The sequence below is a fragment of the Sceloporus occidentalis genome, unplaced genomic scaffold (genome assembly GCF_023333645.1).
Source record: "Sceloporus occidentalis isolate IW3139 unplaced genomic scaffold, rSceOcc1.0.p SCAF_2, whole genome shotgun sequence".
Lineage (NCBI taxonomy): Eukaryota > Metazoa > Chordata > Lepidosauria > Squamata > Phrynosomatidae > Sceloporus > Sceloporus occidentalis.
In genome coordinates, this window is record NW_028316982.1 from 81,465,451 (window position 1) to 81,487,606 (window position 22,156).

Consider the following 22,156-nt stretch of genomic DNA (forward strand, 5'->3'; position numbering starts at 1 on the left):
AAATGTTTCTATCTATTGTGCATCCCCTTGAGAACTGTGATGAGGTGATATTTTAGTGCAATAGACAGATAGTAGATAGATAGATAGATAGATAGATAGATAGATAGATAGATAGATGATAGATAGATAGATAACCAAATCTAGGTCTGCCATAGTTAAGAATAAGCAGTGGCAGAGCTCTAATTTAGAAAGCAAAAGGATCAAACAAGTGTGGATGCTGAATTATTCTCCAGATCCTCTTTCCCAGCTGCTTTGCTTCCAGCTGATAGCTATCCTGTGGACAAAACGTTTACCCAGGGGACAAATAACAAGGATGTCTACTCTAGGCAGAAATAGTTCAGCATTCCTCCCCCCACCTCCGTTTCACTTGCTTATTAAATCAGATCACCACCACTCTACCACCCACATTCATATCTTATACATAAGATTCACACTTTCATACCCACTTTGGCTGTAATTACCAAAAGGCAGCCTTGTTTTCTCTAAAACTTATCTCAGACACTTTTACTATTCAAAAATGTGCATTTGTAGCTCATTGGGCTAAAAGATAAACTTTAAAAACGGTAAACCATAGTCCTAAACAAGAAGTCTGTCTTTTTTGTGAGGTACATTTGTCTACACACTGTTCAATGATCATCAGACTGGACTGGACTGGAATGACTGGTTCAAAAATTTAGACACATGCACACATATACATGCATGTACACACAATGAGAGACTGAGTGAGAGGTACAGCAATAACAGCAACATGATATATGATTAGTTTTAACTCTCATGTGCAACTTGGTGATACAATATGACTGTCAGAAATCTATGAAAAAGTGTCAAAACCAGAAATCAGATAATTGTGTACAGTGCTGCCTCATTTATGATGGAATTGGTGATGACACATTTTGGTTAAGCCTTTAGGAAAAGAAGGTCCAATCTAGGCTAATGTCGGGATGTTTCATAATTTCATTTAGAGTACAGTTCAAAAGAAGCTGACTTGCTCAGATGCTCCACTTCTAAAGTAACCATGATAATGCAGTCATTCTTCATAGTCCACAATTCTCCAAATGTTGTCATGCAGTCAACAATGTATATAAAAATAAACAGTGTAAAGTAAAATATGCTTAGAAAAGCATACTTTGAGAGAAAGTATGTTTAGAAATGCATACTTTGTGAAAAATACATTAAATACCAATATTTATGCAGATGTGTTGCTGTTAAAAGAAGAATTAAACAAGATTAATGCAGAAATGGAAGAGGAGAAATTTATGAAACTGATTCATTCATATCCCAATATGCTAAGCCAAAGAAATAGTTATAACACTTTGAAGAACAAACCTCGGGTACAAATAAGTGCTTCTCGATTGAAACTACTGGTATGTTTCCTACACAAATGGATCTAGAAGATACTCAGTCACTAAGGACTCCAAGTTGCCATGTTAGACACATACTTGTGGTTGCAATAAGGTTGACAGATCTCAGGGCCTGGCCCTGAGGGTCCAGTTCTCACAGTTATCTCCAAGCCTGAGTTGAAGGTGCAGTTTTGAGGAGCACAGGGCAAGGGGAAAGGGCTGTTTTCACATCTCCAGCTCAGCTGGTAGAATAGCAGCTTGGTACAATTTGCAAGCCTTATTTGATTTATTGCTGCAACTTGCATAGACCATCCAATGGGTTCGTGTATTTAGTTAGTTTTCTTTTTCTTTTCCAGTTGCTGTGGCACAAGGGCTCACCCTGCCCAGTCCCCCAATCTGCTCTGCATCCATATTTTGGAAAAAAGCAAACAGATTAAATGTCCCTTTTCTTGTCTCCTTGAATAAGTGAGGAGGCATAGCCTTCTCATTTTACTTTGATCTGGGAACATCCACTTTAGTTAAAATTTCTGTCTTAATTTCCAGACAGGAAAATATGTTCTTTCTGTGTGTCTCTGTGTGTTTGACAAGCTGTGAGCAATGGTAGTTGGTACTTAATGCATAAAAAGGTAAAGGTATTCCCCATTGACAAGGTTGTCTAGCCATGTCTGACCATAGGGGGCAGTGCTCATCTCTGTTATTAAGCCAAAGAGCCAGCATGATTAGAGTACTTTAATCATGTGGCCAGCATGATTGCACATAATGCTGTTTAATGCATAAAGTTTAATAAAATCATCATAGGCCATCCTTAGGTCTTAGGTTTTGGCCTGGAAACCTCAGATCTTGGGACAATCCTTAACTAGCAACCCCAGTTATGACTAGCATAGGGCTAATGGTGCTGCTTTCTCAAGAAGTGGGCCAAAATGCCAGAAACAATGGATGATGAACAAAAACTGGCAGAGTGGAGGCACAGTTGTCCCTTTCTTGGTTTAGCTGACCAGAATCTGACATTATAAGAGTGTAACGTGGCTGTTGGCTCATCAGGATTCCAGCACGTGTTTTTTAAAAGATGGCAATCCAAGATTATAATTGGTTTCTGTGAAAGAATGAAACAATTAATGTGGTCGTGACCTATAGAAAAGAAGTTGTTTTCTTTAATCATTTATTTTATATCCATAAATCATTATGTTAGATTTGCTATAGATTCTTGTTAATATTTCATTCAACATAGTATCCAGATAAGCCAAAAGAGAGAAGAAGCGAGCTCCACTTGGCCAATTATGCTTTCCCCTCAAAGTAAATAAAGTTATCTGAATACCTGGCAGTCTGCTGTTGCAATTATAGATAGGGCACTGTAATTTAAAGTGAGAATTTCTTTAATATGTTAATTGCATATGCCAGAATACCTTCTCTATTACGTTTTCTATATTTAATTAGCTGGTACAGTTTCACTGTGCCCCAGTGCTTGTTTTAGATACTTTCTGTGAGACAATGGGCTCATGTAGTTGTTTTTCAAAGTCACAAAAATGAGCTGAATCTAATTATGCTGGCAGAAGAAGGCCTCTCTTAATCCCCAAATTTCTCTTTCATCCTAATTATGGGATTAAGTGCATATGATCTGGGGCTTTGCTACAAATTCATTATGGTTTTCAGTAATTTTGTTCCTGCACCAAAATTGGAGAAACAGGAAGCAACAGGAGGAGTCTAATTATCTTGGTAAGAGGTAATGGAAGATATAGAAGGAAGGGACCAATATAATAGCTCCCTAGCTGTTCCTAATGGTCTGTCAAAGACAATCAAACTTCACAGTATGAGTCCCAGTTAGATATATACTACTGACCAAGCTTCTGCTTGATCATGAAAGAAAATATAGGAGCTTGGTGTTTTATAGTAAGAGCTGTATTTTCACTTTTGTATCGCCTTAGAGACTAATTGATTCATTGTGGCTGAACTTGACAAGGACATGAACTAGTGACCGCTGCATCTCATGCCTGGATTGAGTCTGGGATAATACAACCCTTGTCACCAGAAATATCAGTAACATTAAATTACCTCTCACCACCACTGTTTATTGGTATGAAACAAACAATAACAAAATATAAATATGATTAAGGCTACGATTATTCACTGTATGTAAGTTACATTTTTTTTAAAAAAAATAATACTTGTACTTCTATCAACAGAGAACTTTTTGTGTATCATTAGCTAAGTTACAGAGAAACTCTTAGTTGTCAGGAAAGCTTTCCAGCCTCAAATCTATATAGCCCTGGAGAACCCTCTAAAGGGACACTCATGTTGACCAGCACTAGAACTAGTCATTGAGTTAAACTTTGAGAGTCAAGTTTAGGTAAGATTTCCACCCACCAGGAGGGAAAAAAAAGACTTGTGTAAACCTATCTAATGAGCTAGACCAAAGGCCCACATCTGAAGAATGGAAGAAAAAGAATGAGACTGTAAAGGTATTGGAAATCTAGATCACCTTTGGCTTAGACCAACACTTCTGTAATAACTTGAGTTATGATATTGGTTGAAATTTCTGAGCCTTTTCAAAGCTTCCTGGGTGTTTTTTAGTCCATGCTTTGTTCCATTGTTGGATGTTTTCCTTGAGATTACTCCAACCATAACATTTGTAATTTTTGAGAGGGCATGCCCTCACAAAAAAAGATCTGTTTTTAACTTAAGCTTGAAGGGTTGTTTTTTGGGGTCTTCTTTAGCTATTGCTAACCCTTTCTTGCCTGTCAAACTGCAGGGGCAAGGGGAAAAAGTATCCAAGCAATGATCAATCCATTACATTCAGAAAATATTTGGGTCAATATATAAACATATACAGCTAAATTTCTCAAATTAGACTTTTCTGAAGCAACAAAATAGTGACTATATTGTTCATAATACTGACAAAGAAATGTCCTTTATGGGATATCCAGTGGATGGAAATGGCAAGCTCTATATTTTTACTACTTTCAATGCATTCATTTAAAATTATTTTTATTCATTATTCATTGTTCACATAGAATGCCTCTAAAATTAGTATCCGGGAGGATTTTGGCTCAAGATGAAGATTCTAAGTGATCTCCGAACTATACCTACACTGGTTAACGGTAGTTTTCAAAGAAGTAGCTGTGTTAATCTCTTGCAGTATAAAAAAGAGGGAAGTAAGAAAGGAAAAGAAAAGAAAAAGAAATGTGGTAGCACCTTCGAGACTAACTGGTTTTTAAAAACCATTTAGTCTTAAAGGTGCTGCTAAATGTCTTTCTTTTTCCCTCTCCTTCATTTTAATACTTGTTACAACTGTTTGCTATATTTATTACAGAAGATTATACAGGCCTGAAAGACTGAGAGTCATTAAAACTTATTTTAAAATATATGCTGGTTTTATAGGAATTTGGCATTCTAAATCCAAAAATGATGTTAGATTGGCTCCATTATGTATAGTTTTTCCTCTGCAATTTGCTTTGGTATTTTTGTGATGTAATATGTGACTCAATGTAATGATCCTACAAAGAGTAAGAAAGGGGTTAAAGTCTTCTAATAGACTTTCGAAACACTTTAATTTTATAATTTGAAACATAAAAATCTGTTTAAAAGCACTAAAAGAAATTGTTCTGGAACATCAACGTCTGCAATTAATCAAAGCTGAGTAACAAATTGATAAAAATATCAAAGTTGTGAAAGAACTGTATGTGGTATGACATTTGTATTTTTTTTTTAATCTAGTGCCCAAAATTACATTAAAAACAGCTACAATATTGAAAAGAAGTTTTTTCATTGCAGGCCTGAATTACTGGTTTGAGCAGAAACATTTCTTCATAAACCAGAATACAGAATGTTCACAAAGATAATTGATTTACTGCAGTTAAATAGAAGTATGTCTCAAAACAATCAAATTGTCACTTTCAGACATATCTAATAAATAACCAACCCCCTCTTTTAAAAAAGCAAACATTTAGAATGGTCAATGTTACATAAGTTCTCTGTTTACCACTGCATATAATAAAACCCTATAATAAAGGATTGTGCAGATGTAAAACAATAAGTCATTGACAAAGAGACTTCTTGCAGTGTTCTCAACTGGAACTTGTTTAGATTTCTCCCCCAATACTTTTTGCACAGTAATACAATAAATAAAAACAACCTTAAAATTGTGCAAAAAATGCTGTAATATGGGACCTTTCTGTGCACAATCTGAATGTCATTGATTGGCACATAAAACAGCCTTTTCTGCACAGTAAACTTTTTTTTTCTGTGCAGAAAATAGTATATGAAAATTTTGTACAGAATGAGTACCAAACTATGAATAGGCATGGTTTTTGAATAGCATGGTTTTCAAAGACTTTCTTGTAATGGAAAGAAAATTGCTAAAATTAATCTCTGGTCTAATCTACACTTCAGAAATAATGCAGTTTGGCACCTCTTTAACTGTCATGACTCAATGCTATGTTATTCTGGGATTTGTAGTTTTGTTAGATATTTAGCCTTCTGTGTAAACCTATAATGTTTAACACTATCTAGTTTCTCACCCATTTTTTCCAAAAGCAAATTATCAAATTATCAGAATTTGCAGAATTAGTTTCCAAATTGCACACTTACAAAATAAACACTACCATCACCTAAGCTTCACCCAAACACAGCAAGGCTGACTAACTGTATCTGGAAGTAAATGAAATAATATCCATTAGGGTTCCTAGGGGAGATGGGGAGGGCGAGGACTGTTAGATCTTTACATCCACCATCTAATATTACCCACCTGCATGAATTCAACACCATTTCATGTCTTTTATATAAGACATCCATACAAAAGAACTCTCAACATTGACCTTCCCAAATTAAACAAATGGGTGACATGGATAGTGACACAAACACTAACGGAACATGGTTGACTCTACTTGTAATGTATTGGCACTGATGTAACAAATGAAGTTCAGCATCTGAAAAAGAACTTTCTTTTAATTAAAGGGCAACTCCAGCTGTCAGCTTTCTCAGAAACACTACAGTACAGCTGCTGATGCTGGGCTCTGAGATAAAACAGCTCATTCAGCAGTACAGGGGGTAATTTATAATATTCTGTTACTAGATTAGAGCAATAAATTATAACAGCAGTATACTTCTGGGAGGTCCTATTTTTCAACAGAGTTTTTGTTTGTTTGTTTCAACTATTCTTTTATTCATTTTTCAAACCAATGATAATAAGCATGTCATGTTATTAACAAAGATTGTGACAGGATATGGATGATCCCTTATTCTAGTTAACAATGTCCTGCTGAAAGCAATCTGATTAACAAAAATATCATCTTAAGAGAAACTGGGTGGATAAAATACTTTCAGAAGGACTAATACAGAGAATTTTAGGAGTCATGAAATCATTTTATGGAAATGTCTCCTTTTCAGCTCTGAAAGACTAGCATATATGGGCTGGATCCAACTATTCAGCTGTAACTGCTTTAACAATTACTTGAGAAGGAACTGAAATAAAAGTATAATCCTATGGATGTTTACTTCTCAGCAAGTCCAGTGGAGCATATTCCTAGTAAATCCAATGGATATTCCCAAATAAATCTCCATCAGAATTCAGGATCACAGCATAATGCTACTAAGATGGAGTGCAAAGCGAGTCCCATGGTTTATACTAGAGATTACTCATGAGAAAGTGTGCATATGATGGCACTGGCAGTCTGCATCTAGAAGAATGGTGTGGTCCTCCCTCCCACCATGGAGAGCCCCGCATTGCTTCTTGCTTGCAGATCCATTTCATAGAAGCACAGATACATTTCTGGGTGCTAGTCCAATGAGTTTATTTCAGCAACTGAAGTAATAAATTTCTGGTTCATAGTGAAGGTTCTAATCCTCCCTAACTCCAATTAAACAGCTGTCCCATCTGGGGATAACAAAAAGCTTTAAGGCTTTGGGCTTATATGCTCTAGCCTCTGTCTTTATACCAGAAACCTTCTTGTAGGTTTCCCAGTGAGCTTTCCCATTCTTCACCCCTTCCCACTGGCCCAGCCACCTCCTGGTTATTCTCTGATAAGGTGTCTCTCCTACAGTGCTCTTGCTCCCACTCTGGTCTCTTCTGCCTCCCCCACCTGGCCCTTCTCCTACAGATTTCTCAGTGGCCTCTGCTCCTGTCCAGTACCACTCCATGGAGGCTTCCTCTCAAGATCCTCTTCTTTCTTCTTCTGTCCATTAACACCCACTCCTGTTTCCAACATTGCCATACTGACAGCTCCTTCTTCACTTCTCTTGCTAGCAGTATAGCTCCATCTCTCCCCTTCTTCTGCTCGGCCTGCCCCTCTTGGTCTCATCCTGTCTGTAGCTACCTTGCTCACTGCTTTCCGCATCCACCTCCTTGCTCTTTACCTGTCGCCTGGATGGTGTTAGAGTCCTGCTTCCATTACTGCAGATGGCAAGGTCAAAGACTGGAGACAGAGGGACTTGTCCAACATAGGTGGAGGACTACAGATTTGCTCACCACTGCAACAGAAAAATGGAGTGTTCGCTTCCATCTCCAGTAGATGTGTATACACACGCATGCACACACACGCACACACACACACACACACACACGCACACACAAAGTGATCTTGTAATTTTTGAAATCATTTTCAGTGAGCCACATAAAACAACAAATTTCATAAAATTCATAACAATAACAAATGTAAAACATTTGTAACTCCCAGGAGGATTCTAAACCATGTCTAAAGTGCCCCGAACAAAGGTATATGCTACCCAAAGGCTTCAATCTTATACTTGATTACCTGAAAGCAAGCCCAGCTAAACACAACAGAATGTATCTCTGAGTAGCCTGGTCTAGAACTGTACTGAAATTTGTATGTACAATTGCATAGCCTTCATAAATTTCAGTTGGTAAAGATTATACCCTACACTAAAACATTTACTTTAGAGAAGAATATATTCTCTTACTTAGAAAAAGGTTGGAAGCTGGCTTATAATGACTTAGACCATTGGTCCATCTAGGATCCCTGGCTTTAGGTAAGATTTTTTTCTACCTTAGAAGTACATAGAGATTCCTGATATTCCATAGTGGTCTCCCATCCAAGTGATAACCAGACCTTGTTTAGCTTCTGAAATACCATGAGGCTATCCGTTCAGAGTCATATGATGCTTTAAAGTCACCCTGGCCCAGTATAGCAACAGTTTATTGCTGTATTGAATTTATTATGTGCTGTCTTAGAAGCCCAGAAGAATATGGAAGAGATATGCAGCAATTGGTATCTTTATTTATTATTATGAATATCTAAAGAACTGAAGGGAATTAAATCTTTCCTATTTGACTTATTCTCTTTAGTTTTACTCTATAGTTCTATATAATTCTACACTCTACTTGTTGTTCTTATTTTGTACCCTGGATATTTCCTGTATCAGGGCATCTAAAGGAAAATAAATCAAGACTGTGCATATACGATTAGTTTTGTTATTAACTGCTGTCAAGTCAACTTCAATTTATGGGATCCCAATGAATGACAGACTTCCAAGTCACCCTGTTATCAACAATGCTGCTCATTTAAATCAATTTAAATGCACCAAAAGAAAACTATATTAATAAAAGAGGGGAATTATTCCTTTGACCCACATACACAATTCCTATCATGACATTTATGAGGAAAAATTTGGGTGATTTGCTTAATAACAGCCCATAATCATTATTTTATGCAATACAGTTAAGTAGAGAGAAGGTCAGCATGAGCAAACATCTGTGTTTCATAACAGATAAGTACTGATTTTGAAAGGCTGTCTGTAAGGCAAAGTTCCCAACACAATTTAAACTACTGCAAGACTTTCACACTTTTTTGATGATCCATAAACTAGTTCAAAATTAGTGTATAAATTCTCTTGATAGTGTTCTAGACATCTGCACCCAAAACACTACCTATTTTCAAAAATTAGTAAGAGTTTTGCTAATCATCCTCATTTCAGTTAACAATGTAAACAAACTGTGATCTAAATTCTTCACTTTGATCCTTCTAAAGCTTTCAGTAAAATGATTTTAAAACTAAAAATCAGTTGTATTGGACCAAAAACATATAAATATATTAACATTCATTGTAATGATCCAACAGGCAAAAAAAAAAAATCAAGTTATAAATGTTTTTTCTTTGGTTTATACAAGTGGGCCAATGCTTTTATGTAAAGACCAGGCAATAAGCATGCAGACCTTGAATCCCTGTGTTTTGATTTCAGTGTATTTGCTCAGAAATTTGAAAGGTGTTTGTACATTACAGTCTATTCTCATCTCAAACACCCTCATTCAACAGTCATTTCAACATCTCTATAAGAATCCATTTAAAATTCTTCTGTGAAAATGCATTCTTCAAAAAGTCATTATCTCATGCTCCATTACGGAAGAAGAAAGCACACATGTTATGAGTTCATAAACCCTGAATCCATTTTAACCACTTATGGAGGAATTTTCAGGAGCATTTTATTGAGAACCATGCAGATTTCCTACTGAATAAACAGGTACATTCCATAGGAACTACAATTGTATATGCGTTCTTTTATTTATTTGACTTTTACCCCACATTTTTACAAGAACCAATCTGGTTTACAACATATGTAAGGAACATGCAGTTTGCAAAACAAGGCAGTTTACAACACAATTAACAAAAAAACAGAAATAAAAACATAGTAAGTTATACTGTATTGTTTAACTACAATTCAATAAAGTATTGTGTAAAACACAACTGTTTCACAGTAAACTGATCAGTTGTCAATTAGTCTGGTCCTGACTTTGTACAATAGTGTTTCCCCTCAGATCTCCACATCTCCACAGGTTATATCTCAGTTGCTGTCCTCCATCTAATCTCATAGGGTCACTTTCCCACAACACTCTCAACTGTGGCATTTTGCCATTCTTTTCAATTGGCTGGACATTTGTCCTTTCACCGTTTGTATCTGTTGTTGTTGTAAGCCCTCAAGTCCTTTCTGACTTATGATGGCTTTAAGGCATTTTCTTGGCAAGATTTGTTCAGAGAGGATTTGGCATTACCTTCCTCTGAGACACTGACTTCTTCCAGTAGGTTTTTATGCACAAGTGGAGATGGGAACTCTGCTCTCCAGTGCCATAGCTCAGTCCTCAAACCACTACTTCATGCTGGCTCTCTAGAAAAGTAACACCAGGAAAAACCAAGAAAGTGACATCTTTCATATAGCTTCACACAATACATGCACTGAATCACATGGTTTGCAGTTGCAAGTTGTCTATCTGATTTCTGCTTCCCAGGGTTCCTTAGACTGACTCTTCCCACAGATTTTAAAGACAAGGTAAGTTTTTATGGGACAGTACAGCCTTTCAGATAGTCTGGTCTCCAATAGTACAGGTCTTTATAGGACATAGCCAGAACCTTGGATTATTCCTGAAAAGAAGACTGTTCAGTTGTTGTCACTATGCCTTCTGCCACTGAAAGCAAACTCCTGAGATCTTATCAGTAATTCAACAAATTTATTTTAAAAACCCAGGCAGAATTTCCAACTCCTTTACAGTTGTGATGATTTCAGCACCCTGGATAGGTCCCAGCATGAACCTGTGTAGACTAGATACTCTCAAGGATTAATTCTCTGTAGATCACATCCACTGAAGAAACTTTCCATTTAAAGGATCATGACCCTGAAATCTGTAGTGAACCAAAGTAAAGCCATATTGCCAATAGATTAGAGCCAGTAGAAACTAGAAGCTACTTTGGCTAGTTTAGTATATAAGAAATACCATTGCAGCGGTGAGAATGTGAGGATCTGCTATTCCCACCATGAAATGTATCATTTTCTGTTGCATTTGTGCAACATGGACTAACCAGTGCTGATGAAATGAATACCCTAATGTTGAGTGTTAAAACTAACTCTGAATGGATACTTTCATTTATTCAAATCATAGGAACCTTTCTACCGAACACATTTAGCCTTCTCTATCATCACTATGCAAGTTTATACATCCTTGATCTATGCTAATGAAGTTGTTCTTGTTTGCTCCTTTTGCATACTGCAAGGACTGACTGCTCTGGAGGAAGAGGAGATTATTTGACCAAAGGTATTATCTTTCCACACAAAGTAAGGGTTTGACCCACTGTCCAAGTTAACTTGGGGTTGGTATGGGGTTTAGATCTCATTTTCTCCCTCCTGTTAGCACCACTAGTCCTGATCATTAGTCTGGTTGCAGCATTTTGGATCAGCTGGAGTTTTTGAGCTTTCTTTGACAGCAGACCAATACAGTAATCTATGGTACACTTCACCATCGTCAAATCAGAAATCTCTACAAATGGCAATAGCTGGTGCACTGGCTTTAATCATGCAGATGGCTGCTTGGCCACTGAAGAAAATGGGAAAACCAGGCTCAGCGCTAAACCAAGAAGCACACCCAAATTACAAACACATGTCATCAAGGGGAGAGTCCTGTCTTAATTCTGCTTGACTTGAACATGAATCTTATACATGACTAGTCAACTGATGAACAGAAGTTAGCTGCATAGAATAGTGTCCCAAAGTTTGTTAAAAGTATCTCAAACAATATAACATGATCCTACACAGCAAGCTGACAGAACACCATTTAATCATCAGAAACGTGTATGACTATTTTACAATATTATTAATAGCCTCCAAGGGCACATAAGGAAGTATTGGCACAGATACAAGACTGCCAGGATAAGCCTGCGATTTTATTTTAAAGACAAAGGAACATGAGGGATTGCCAGCGATGCCTAAATTTAAAGAGCACAGACAGAATCATTTTACTGGTTACATCTTTGCCCGAGGGACACCATCCATTGCATTTGGCATTGTTTTTGTTGCAGGTACTCTTTTTAAAAATGACAGAAATTTGTACATCATCTGAACCACAAAATATATTTTTGCACTGTTTTACTACCTGCAATAACAATTTTGTCATTTAATGCTATTCAGTGTAAAGGTCAAAAAGTCTATTTGGGAAGATAACAAGGTATCTTTTTAAAAAATAGGGGAACAGCTTTGTAAATACAGAACCATAGAGTAGGAGCCCCTTTAGTGGCTCATTTGTGGAACACAATCACTGTGCAGTAGACCTATGATTTTGGCTATTTGAGTGGATAACTACCAAATGATGATAGGATTTTGCTGTATTTCTGTTTTGAACACATAAACTCAGCACAGCACTTATCCTTCAGCTGAGCTCTCTCATACCATGATTGGGTACCTACATGGGTTAAAGAAGTCTCATCCAATTTATTTTGTTGCAGCACAGTTTGCTACATGTCTACTCAGAAATAAGTTTCATAGAGTTCTGTGAAGCTTACCTTCAGGTTAAATTTGTACAGGACTGCAGCCTTTATAACTTGGAAGTTATTTACTTATTTATTGAATTTTTACCCCACCTTTCTCCCAGTATGTAATCCAAGTCAGCTATTTGAAGTGGTTCTCATATTAAAGGACAAAAAGATAAACTAGCAAGTCACAGTTGGCCCCTGGTAGCCACTGGGATTTGGTTCCAGGACACACACACACACCCATGGATACCATAATCCATGAATGCTCAAATCACATTGAATACAGTGCTGTCCCTTTTATAAAATGGCAAAATCAAAGTTTGCTTTTCAGAATTTTCTTTTTGAATATTTTTCATCCATAGATGAATCCCTGAGTATGGAGAGTCAACTGTACTAAGATTTCAGTCCCATACATGTACAATCCCAATGAAGAAAGTAGGACTTAGCTCAGGTTTGCACAGTATTGCACAGTAAATCATACATATCATTCAGGTATAAACTATTATTTCACTCAGGGATAAGCAACTCTATTTCTGGATTAAAATATTATTACCCATGCAGTATTTTTGAAGCAGAAAAATGCTGTTATCTGTGCAAAACAACCATGTGCAAATTTTGCACGGAATAATTCCTGTACTGCATTGATTCTTCTCAGTTCAGGATTCTTCTCATCAGGGTTTCTCAACACTTGATACACATGTTTTCAACCATTTCCCAAATATTTTTGAATATTCTTCCATCCCTATTATATGTAGGCGGCTGAGGCTGAAACAATAAGATCAGTGCAGTGCCAAGCTTGGAATGGGGGAGACTGCAGGAAATATTTTGGCTGATATACCTTATTGGTTCTCCGGCAGTTTACCCTCCCTCCAGATATCAGAAGGTGAACAAAAACCCAGGACTGCTTTATCCATAGCTCAGCTGGAGTAACTAGCCAACTAACCAGTGACTGTACCATAGGAAGACCCCAAACTATCTGTTGCCAATGTAAAGCAGTAAAATGAAAAAGAAACAGTAAATATATAAAGACTGTCATGTTCTTTATAGTGTGAATGGAGTTACAACTGTGGTGGGAAAGTAAACCTGGTTTAATGCAAAACAGATGTGTGTGTTATATATTTACTTTCACAAAATAACTATCTTTTTTTAAAAGGGGGGGACCCCTAGAAATCAGGTTACATGAGTCTGTTTTTCCCTAAAGATAAATAACAGACTAGTTCACTGTTCCTCATGCATTACTAACCTAGCCCATCAATTTTATTTACCTTTGTAATCTACTCACTACTACTACTAGATGGAGAAGAATACAAATTAGGACCACTTACTCATTTCTCTCCAAAATGACGACAAGTTGCTCTCTCTCAGCATGTATAAGAAATTTCAGTCTTGCTGGGTGAATCTGAAAAAAAGAAATGGAAGAGTACTTCTCTTATTGAAAAATAAAAAAATGTAGACACCACTGCTTTATAACAGGTAACAAAAATCACAGTTCATCCCTTCTGTAAGAATGCAAACTATAACTGGATCATCAGGAGAATGAGTTTTAAAGTCAAATTAACAGCAAAGGAAATAAAGTAATAGTAGGGTTTGATTTCCTTCTGCTTTTCAACAGTGTGTGGCATCATGGCAATATTTCTTTTCTTTGGCAACTATTTTAAATTTGTGGTGGACAGTCACAGAAACACTTGAATATGTTAATTATATTGATTTAGCATTTCACAGATGAACTGATATGTGCCTGAAGTACAGACTGAGGGACTAATAACTTTATATTGCTTCAGAGCTCAGAATGACTGATTGATAGGATACTCGTGAACTATGAAAAACAATTTACAAAATTGGAATTGGTGTTTGTGTGCCTTCCAGTCATTTCCAACTTATGGCAACCTTAAGGCAACTTGGAGGAGATTTGCCATTGCTAACCGGTACCTGTAATAACAACAATAATAATAAAGATTTGTTAGAGAATGGTGCATCTACATCTCTGTGTCTACACACATGATGGAACAAACCTGAAAGTATTTAACAGTTTCAGATACTGGTCCTGGTCCAGAGAGAGACTGAAAGTGAGTTTTAAAAGTGACTGCATGCTTGTGGAGAACCAGTTTGTTGTTGTATGTCTTCAAGTCATTTCCAACATATTGTGACCTTAGCACAGGGCTTTCATGGGAAATTTAATCAAAGGGGTTTTGCCATTGCCATCCTTTGAGGCTGAAAGAATGTGACTGGCCCAAAGTCACTCAATAGGTTTACATGGCCGAGCACAGGTTTGAACCCTGGTTTCCGGAGTCATAGTCCAACACTCAAACCACTACATCTACACTTACCACTACACTTGAAAGAGCCAATGCTTATGTCTAAACTCATATATGTAAGTAAACATGGTCTCTGGATCAATACAAAACACAGTTTTACTTCCCTCTTTTTGTAAAACTAGCCTATCATGAGCAGAAATTGTACACGGCAAAGACACAGTAGAAGGCTGTTTTTTATGTCATGTATTCTTTCTCCTCCCTAAAATAGGCATCTCTTGGTTTGAACTGCTTTTGGTTCTATATTATAGTTTTATATTAAGGATATCCCATGACTCTGGAAATGAGGTTTCCCTGGAGAAAGACATATGGGACTGAGAATTTCTGATGATTCATATGTACTAATATCTTTGTCTTCATTGCTCTCTTCATGAGGTAATTACACCACAACTGGGAATGGGAATCAAGAGTTTGTTTACTCAGCACTTCCTATGACCTTGTTTTCCAGAGGAAGCTGCATTTTGAAAGATCCATAAGCACTGGGCTCCACAGGTTTCCATTCACACAGTTAAAGCATTAGCATCATGAGATGAGGGGGAGGATCTCATTCTTTTATATTTTGGGTAATTATCTTCCCTAGGGCTGTGTGGGAGAAGACAAGAAGAGCAGGTTCTCCTAGTTGAATGAGAGTTTGGGGAAAACAGTTATCAGAAGTCAAGATTTCCCATGAACTTTTTAAAAAATGGCAATCTAGCAAAAATGCAGATGTATCTGGGAGACAATTAACATTGCCTAGGCTTTAAAAAAGAATTATGGCTATATCTACACCTCTATTTTATACAGTTGTGCATATTCAGAAACACCTTTTATTAGCCATGAACTGCTAGGTTAAGCTAGGATACAGCATTTGAGTGATCCAAGAAAAAATTGGATCCTTCTATCATGCTAAATAAATACTTTAAGCCATTCACTAGGCATTCACCAGTGATGTAGACTCAAGCCAACTGACTGGGACTCAAATCGGACTCAGCTTCAGTTACTTGACTTGGACTCGACTCAGTAATAAATGGCACACTGACTCGACTCAGTGTGCAACTTGTATATTTTTAGTGACTTACTTACTGACATCATTCACTTGAAGCATCAGGCAAGACCTGTCCCCAAAACTGAGGCGCATTTTTTAGAAAGGAATAGCAAGTGCATTAGGTAATGGGCCTGAGGCAGAAGGAGCCTTTTAAAGTTTTTGAAAAGTTTTAGTAGGCTCCTCTGATGTGTCATGGGGACAGGCTTCTGAATAAAGCCCCTTTCTCAAGCTCATTGCTTAAGACATTTGCTGTTCCCATCCAAGACACACCCTGCCTCCATTTTTTTCTTTTAAAAGCTGCCTCACAGACATGAGACTCAACTTGCAAGTAACTTGCAAGGACTTGAGACTCAACTTGAGACTTGAAGGTAGAGACTTGAGACTTGACTTGAGACTTTGGCTAAAAGACTTGAATATATCACTGGCATTAATTAGGCACTACTTGTTTCCAGAGGCAATTTCTGAGCATCAGTTTAATATTAGGTAAATGGTTCCAAGACCACAAAGATATAAATATTGTATGCCTTAGAAGAGATAAAGGAATTAATCTAATGCACTAGCATAATAAATTTTTACAGGTTGGAGACACTCAATCTAACATGAAGAGTGACAAGAATGGTTATTCATGAGTTCTTAAGAAATATTCAGAGTAAAATAATAATTATTAAGTTCCATTAAATATTGTAATATGTTTCCACACTCCCATAAGAAAAGGCATATTGTCTTTGATGAGAAACCAGTATGTTGAAGGTACTTTAAGATACAGTGGACCCTTGTTATACGCTGGGGTTTGGTTCCAAGATCCCCCGTGTATAACAAAATCCGTGTATGCTCAAGTCCCATTAAACATAATGACATAGCAAAATGGTGTCCCTTATAAAAATGGAAAATCAAGGTAAATTTATACTTTTTTGGAATATTTTCAAACCGTGTATGCTTGAATCCGTGTATAAAAAAATCAGTGTATAAGAAGGACCGACTGTATTAGACTGCTTTATATCAGCTTACCAGCAGCAGAGGTCATTCTGAAGAACAACGTGCTGAATATGTACACATTTCAGAGGTTCCACATAGGTCATTAGAATAAGCCATGAAATCCAGGACAGTACAACATACACAAGACAAGAGATTGTGCTGACCTTAAAAGGACATGATACGCAAGTCACAAACAATTACATCATCTACAATCAGGATCAGAGTGCTGAACCTTCTGCATAGAATGTTTCAAATTATATATCATATTAATTATCTTGCAAAAAGAATGCAAACTGCAAACTTTTAAAACATTTTGTCAAACACAGATTAGTTTTGACTCAGAAAATATATGTATCTTTTTCTGCTTTAAATGCTAAAAGCTTCACCTTATACTCAAAATAAGTATATGCACTGCTAGTTCATGCAAAAGATTGGAAACATTTTGAGATCATGGATTAATTTAGGCCTGGTACAGATTGGCACTTTGCACCAGTCTGGGGCCTAAATTAGGGTTATGTAGGGCTGGGTGTCCACACATGTCCAGCCCTACTGTCGGCGCACTAGCACCATCATTCCACACGCTCGTCCATACGGGGCACACAACAATGCCATCCGTGCGTGCAGCGTGGCATCATTGTTGCATGCAAGCATGCCAATGGCGTCCCTGGGAGCAGGTTCTTTTTAGGGATCCCAGAGGCCACAGTGTTTGTCTGCTGTGGCCTCCATCCAGGGGAGAAAGGAGTGGTGTCCCAATCTGTACAGCCCCTTAATTATCAAAGGGCTCAGCTGGTTTGACTGGATATTGGCAGGCAGAATAGTCATAGGTCAAGTCTTAATTGGAAACTCCCATACCTCCAAGCACATGCAGAGCATCAGTAAGACATTTGCAATGCCACTAACTTCAGACAGATATAGATCTGTTCTCCTGTGCATGGTGGAGTTGCAGTGAATCAAACCAGGGAATGACTGGTTTCTAGTGGATTTAGGCTTTTCCCACATGGAAAATTTTCTACACCACTAATAATTTTGGTTTCCCCGGCCTGCAACTTTTCAAGCTCTACAGTTTCTTTCTTGAGATATGCAACAAGGACTGGTTGGTCCATTACAACTGTGGCTGATTTGTACAACACTCTGTTAGTGGCTACATTAATATTAATAATCCCTAGCATGATGTTGCCCTTTACAATGCCACCACCCCTTGAGCTGATCTTTGCATTGATCTGCCCATGACAGCCACAAGTTCTCAAGCTCAGTTTTTAATTTAAGAAAGGGTTGATATAGTCCTATCCTCATTAATTCATTTGATTTCTTGACAGCACTGGAACAGCAAAGGGTTGATTGCAATCAATTTGTACTATGACCCCAAAATAATAAGGTAGCCAAATATAACTCAGTTCTGTTCATCTGATTTCATATTCTAATCCAAGCTGAATTTATTTCAACAGCTTTTGAATGAGTAATAGAGACAGTTTGCTTCTCTGAATGAACTCTCAAGGTCAGGCAGCTGAATGCACTGTTAAGTTGCTTATTTGGCTTTATTCACCTAGTATTCTCTCCTCCTAGACATTCGCCCTTTACTCCAAGCCAATTACTAGGTTCCATCACACAGGTTTCATGGCACAATCACTTCAAAAATAATCCTGCCTTTCTAAATATCTCTCTGTAAAACTGTGAAGAATGTCTCTTACATAAACCAATACATACTCTGAGATCACGGATGAAATCTCATCTCTCCTTATTTTAAAAAAATAACAACATTGCTTTATCTGTTTTTCTACTTATCTCATTTATCACCTTCACCAAAGACAATGGAAATTTAAAAGAGAGAAAGGTTAGTTGCTTCAATGTAGCCTAAATTCTAGCCAATGCAAATGTAGAGTGCCCATCCAGCCTGACTCCATAACTGTAGTTACACATCAGAAAAGGAAATTTTGTTTTCAAGACTGTGGTTCTGAGGTGCATTATGTTTACATGTGGTAGATGGATGGTCCACTGGAAATATTGATTTTGACAGCTTTCTAGTAACAAATAAAGTAAAGACAATCTTTATCAGCTCAAGGACAGAAATACACAATTTCAAGTAATTATAAAGCAGGACACTTGGTGTGCATTTCCCAGAGAAAATAAAATGTATTATTGCAAATAATACAATGCTGAGGGTGCTTTCCAAAAACTATATTGTAGGCCAAAATAGTAGAGGCTTGTGAAAACTATGAAAAACGTTGCTTCTTGTATAATGTAAATTACCTTAAGGTGTCAGGGTGAATCACTGTCTTGCAGGACATTTTAAAAGACAAAGATACATTGCATTTATCTTGGTATATACACTGAGAATGTCTTTCAGATAAAAAAAAATTGAAACATCTAGAGCAGACCTACACACAAATTTTATTATAATAAGAAGTTCCTAAACTACTGCAAGTTTACCATTCAAAACCTTAACATTCTTTTACTAAAAAGCTACCTTTCTTTCCCAGTGAAATGAACTGTACTTTGACTACTTTGAAAACTGACAGTTTAATAGTTCTGGGTTGTTGTACAAAAGATGCATATTGCAACTATTCCATACCACTATTGGGTTCATTCTAGCTCATGCATCACTGGTGATGAACTGCTCTGTACTAGGGTTTAAAACTTCCTGTCTTCTATTCTTTTATTCATCAATTAAGAACTTCAAAAGATTTTGCCTCACAGGGTAGGATTATGAGATTTTTTCAATTACAATTTTAATTTTTAATTTTAGGGTTTTTTTGTTTTTGTTTTGCATTTCAGGAATTTTATGAAAAATAAGATTGCATGAAACACAACATATGACTTAGAAAACAATATAAATGCATTATTTCTGTATAAAAAATGTTTCCTATACAATAGGTAAGTTTTTGCCTCAAACCACAAGTGTTTTGGCAGAAACAATTTTTTCACAAGTCCCAAATTATAACAGATCTAGTTGGTGGTACGCGTTTCTTGCTAGGGTTTCTTGATGTTGTCATAACTCTTCCTCTGGAATCTCAGGAAATTTATGCAAAGGAGTTGGACTGCAAGGAGTTTCTGGCTTGAGATGATGGCTCCCCTCCCTCCCAAATCTGAGTAGTTGGTGGCTGAAGCAGCTGGGGGAGTCTTTGGCCTGTTACAGACTGCCAAAATAAAGCTGCTTTGGGTCTCTTTGGAGGTATGCTGTTTAAATGATGCATGGGTCCTAATAATCCGGAAGCTGCACCAAAGCTGCACTCCAGTGCTTAGGAATGGAGTGTGGCTTTGGCGCGACTAACAGGCCTATCTCAGCAGGATGTGATAGATGCTGAAAAGACATCCCCATCTTTTGAAGCATGGTAGAAAGAGAAAGGGAAACTTCATTTGCATCAGCATTAGTTAAGTGGGTTGTGCTGACTAATCAAGTACCTGTCATCCAGATGCACCAACCTATAAATTTTCCAGATGTTGCTTGCAGTTGTTCAGTCTCTGGCAGTGCTCTTGTTATTCTTCTGTTCCTGAATTCTTGATTGCTGGGCTGGCTACATATAACAACTCATTTTTTCACCCCTTTTTGGCTTTGGATATCTGAACTACTTACTGGCTGTGTGCAATAAATTCTGGACCAGCTAAAACTTTGCCCCAGCACCTCCCTTCCATCCAAAACACACAGAAATAATGCAGTTTGAGACCACTTTAATTGTTCTTGCCCAATGCTAGGGAATTCTGGGAACTGTAGTTTTGTGAGACATTTAGCCTTCTGTGTCAGAGAGCTCTGGTGCCACAATAAACTACAATTCCCAGGATTCCCTAGCACAGAGCCAGGTCAGTTGAAGCAGTCTCAAACTGGATTATTTCTGGATTGTCCTTTGGACCTTAATCTCTTGGGTTTATCTGTGTTTGTACTGAACTGTTTTGTCTTCCCTGTAGCTGCTTCTTGTAGAATAATCTGTTTCTTTGGACACTTGCAGCCTCTAGGACAGATCTGTGGAGACATTTTTTCACATTACAAATGAGAAAAGGACCTAATATTCTTTGCATCCAAACTCTCTGTTTAGCTAGACTTATTCTTGGATGGCAGTGTCCACTGAAGCCACACCTAAACCTGTACCAGCATGATAGAAATGTTCAAAGCTGGCACACTATGGAATAGACTTCAAGTGTCCATGATCATCTCTAGGCCACAAAGGATGATAATGAATAGTGGGCGCATTACAAACCTCCCCTTTGAGGCGGCCTGTAGGCGCTGCTTTCCCCGGTCTAGCGGGGCCTCAGCTGCCAGACCGGCAGCCTCCGAGGCCCCGATCCGCCACTTTCCAGGCTGCGAGAAAGCTGCAAAAGGCCGCTTCCCTGCAGTCTGGAAAGGGGTGTCCTTGGGGCTTCAAGCTCCAAGGACACTCCGCGGAGGCGGGCGCGGCCATCTAAAGGCTGCGCCAAGCGACGCAAACCAGGAAGGAGCTCCGAAACAGAGCTCCTTCCTGCTCCACTGAAAGGGCGCAGTAAGCGCCCTGGCACGGAGCGACAATGTCATGTCCGTGCCGCCCTGTATAGAGGCGGCACAGTTGTGACGTCGTCATGGCAGCCCCCATGTGGAAGGGGCGCCGCCATTTTGTACGGACTCAGTCTGTACTAGGGTTAGGGGCGTCCGGAAGTGACGCCCCGTTTTAACCCTAGTACGGACTGAGTCCCGTACTTAAAGGCCCGTCTGTAACGGGCCGTAGTCTCAGGAACCCATAGCATACATTGTTAAACAGCAGTACTTCTGATTATTATTTTTAATGCTAATATATTTTAGGGCATTTTAAATCACAACTGGAGTGTTAACAAACAAAAACGATCTAATATTATTCAAACATATTTGAAATTTCTTTAAAATGATAAGTCTTCAGAAAACAAATTTCAATTCAACAGTATATAAATTAACATTAGTAAAGGAAATTGAATATGTTTGGCTAGAAATACCATTTTCATTTAATGACTAAGGAAGAATACAACCAAGGAGGAAATAAAAACAGACAATCAGTTACTACAGCAGAGTTAAAGATGGACAGTTAACCTTTAGAGGAAAAGTAAAAAAATCAATGCATCCCAGCAGGTCAAAAGAACACACTCTGAAAGAAACCCCTCAAAAGAAGATATTTGTAAGACTTTACAAAGGAGAGCGGAAGCTCACAGTCACTTTTCCTACTGTTATCCAAAAGGATAAAGAAAGAAAAAAACATGTTTGCTTGCTGAACTGACCACATGTTGAAAGTCAAAAAGTTTTAATCGCCTGGATGAAATTCTTTACAA

General features: G+C 37.7%; 1 protein-coding gene across 1 annotated transcript in view; it reads right to left on the reverse strand.

Moving 5' to 3' along the window:
* Positions 1 to 22,156, reverse strand: part of ADAM12 (ADAM metallopeptidase domain 12) — a 297,265-nt gene that overhangs the window by 225,263 nt on the left and 49,846 nt on the right. The window contains exon 3 of the mRNA XM_089510130.1: positions 13,909 to 13,982. Within this exon, the coding sequence (XP_089366256.1) occupies positions 13,909 to 13,982 (74 nt within the window). The remainder of the gene's footprint in view (positions 1 to 13,908; positions 13,983 to 22,156) is intronic.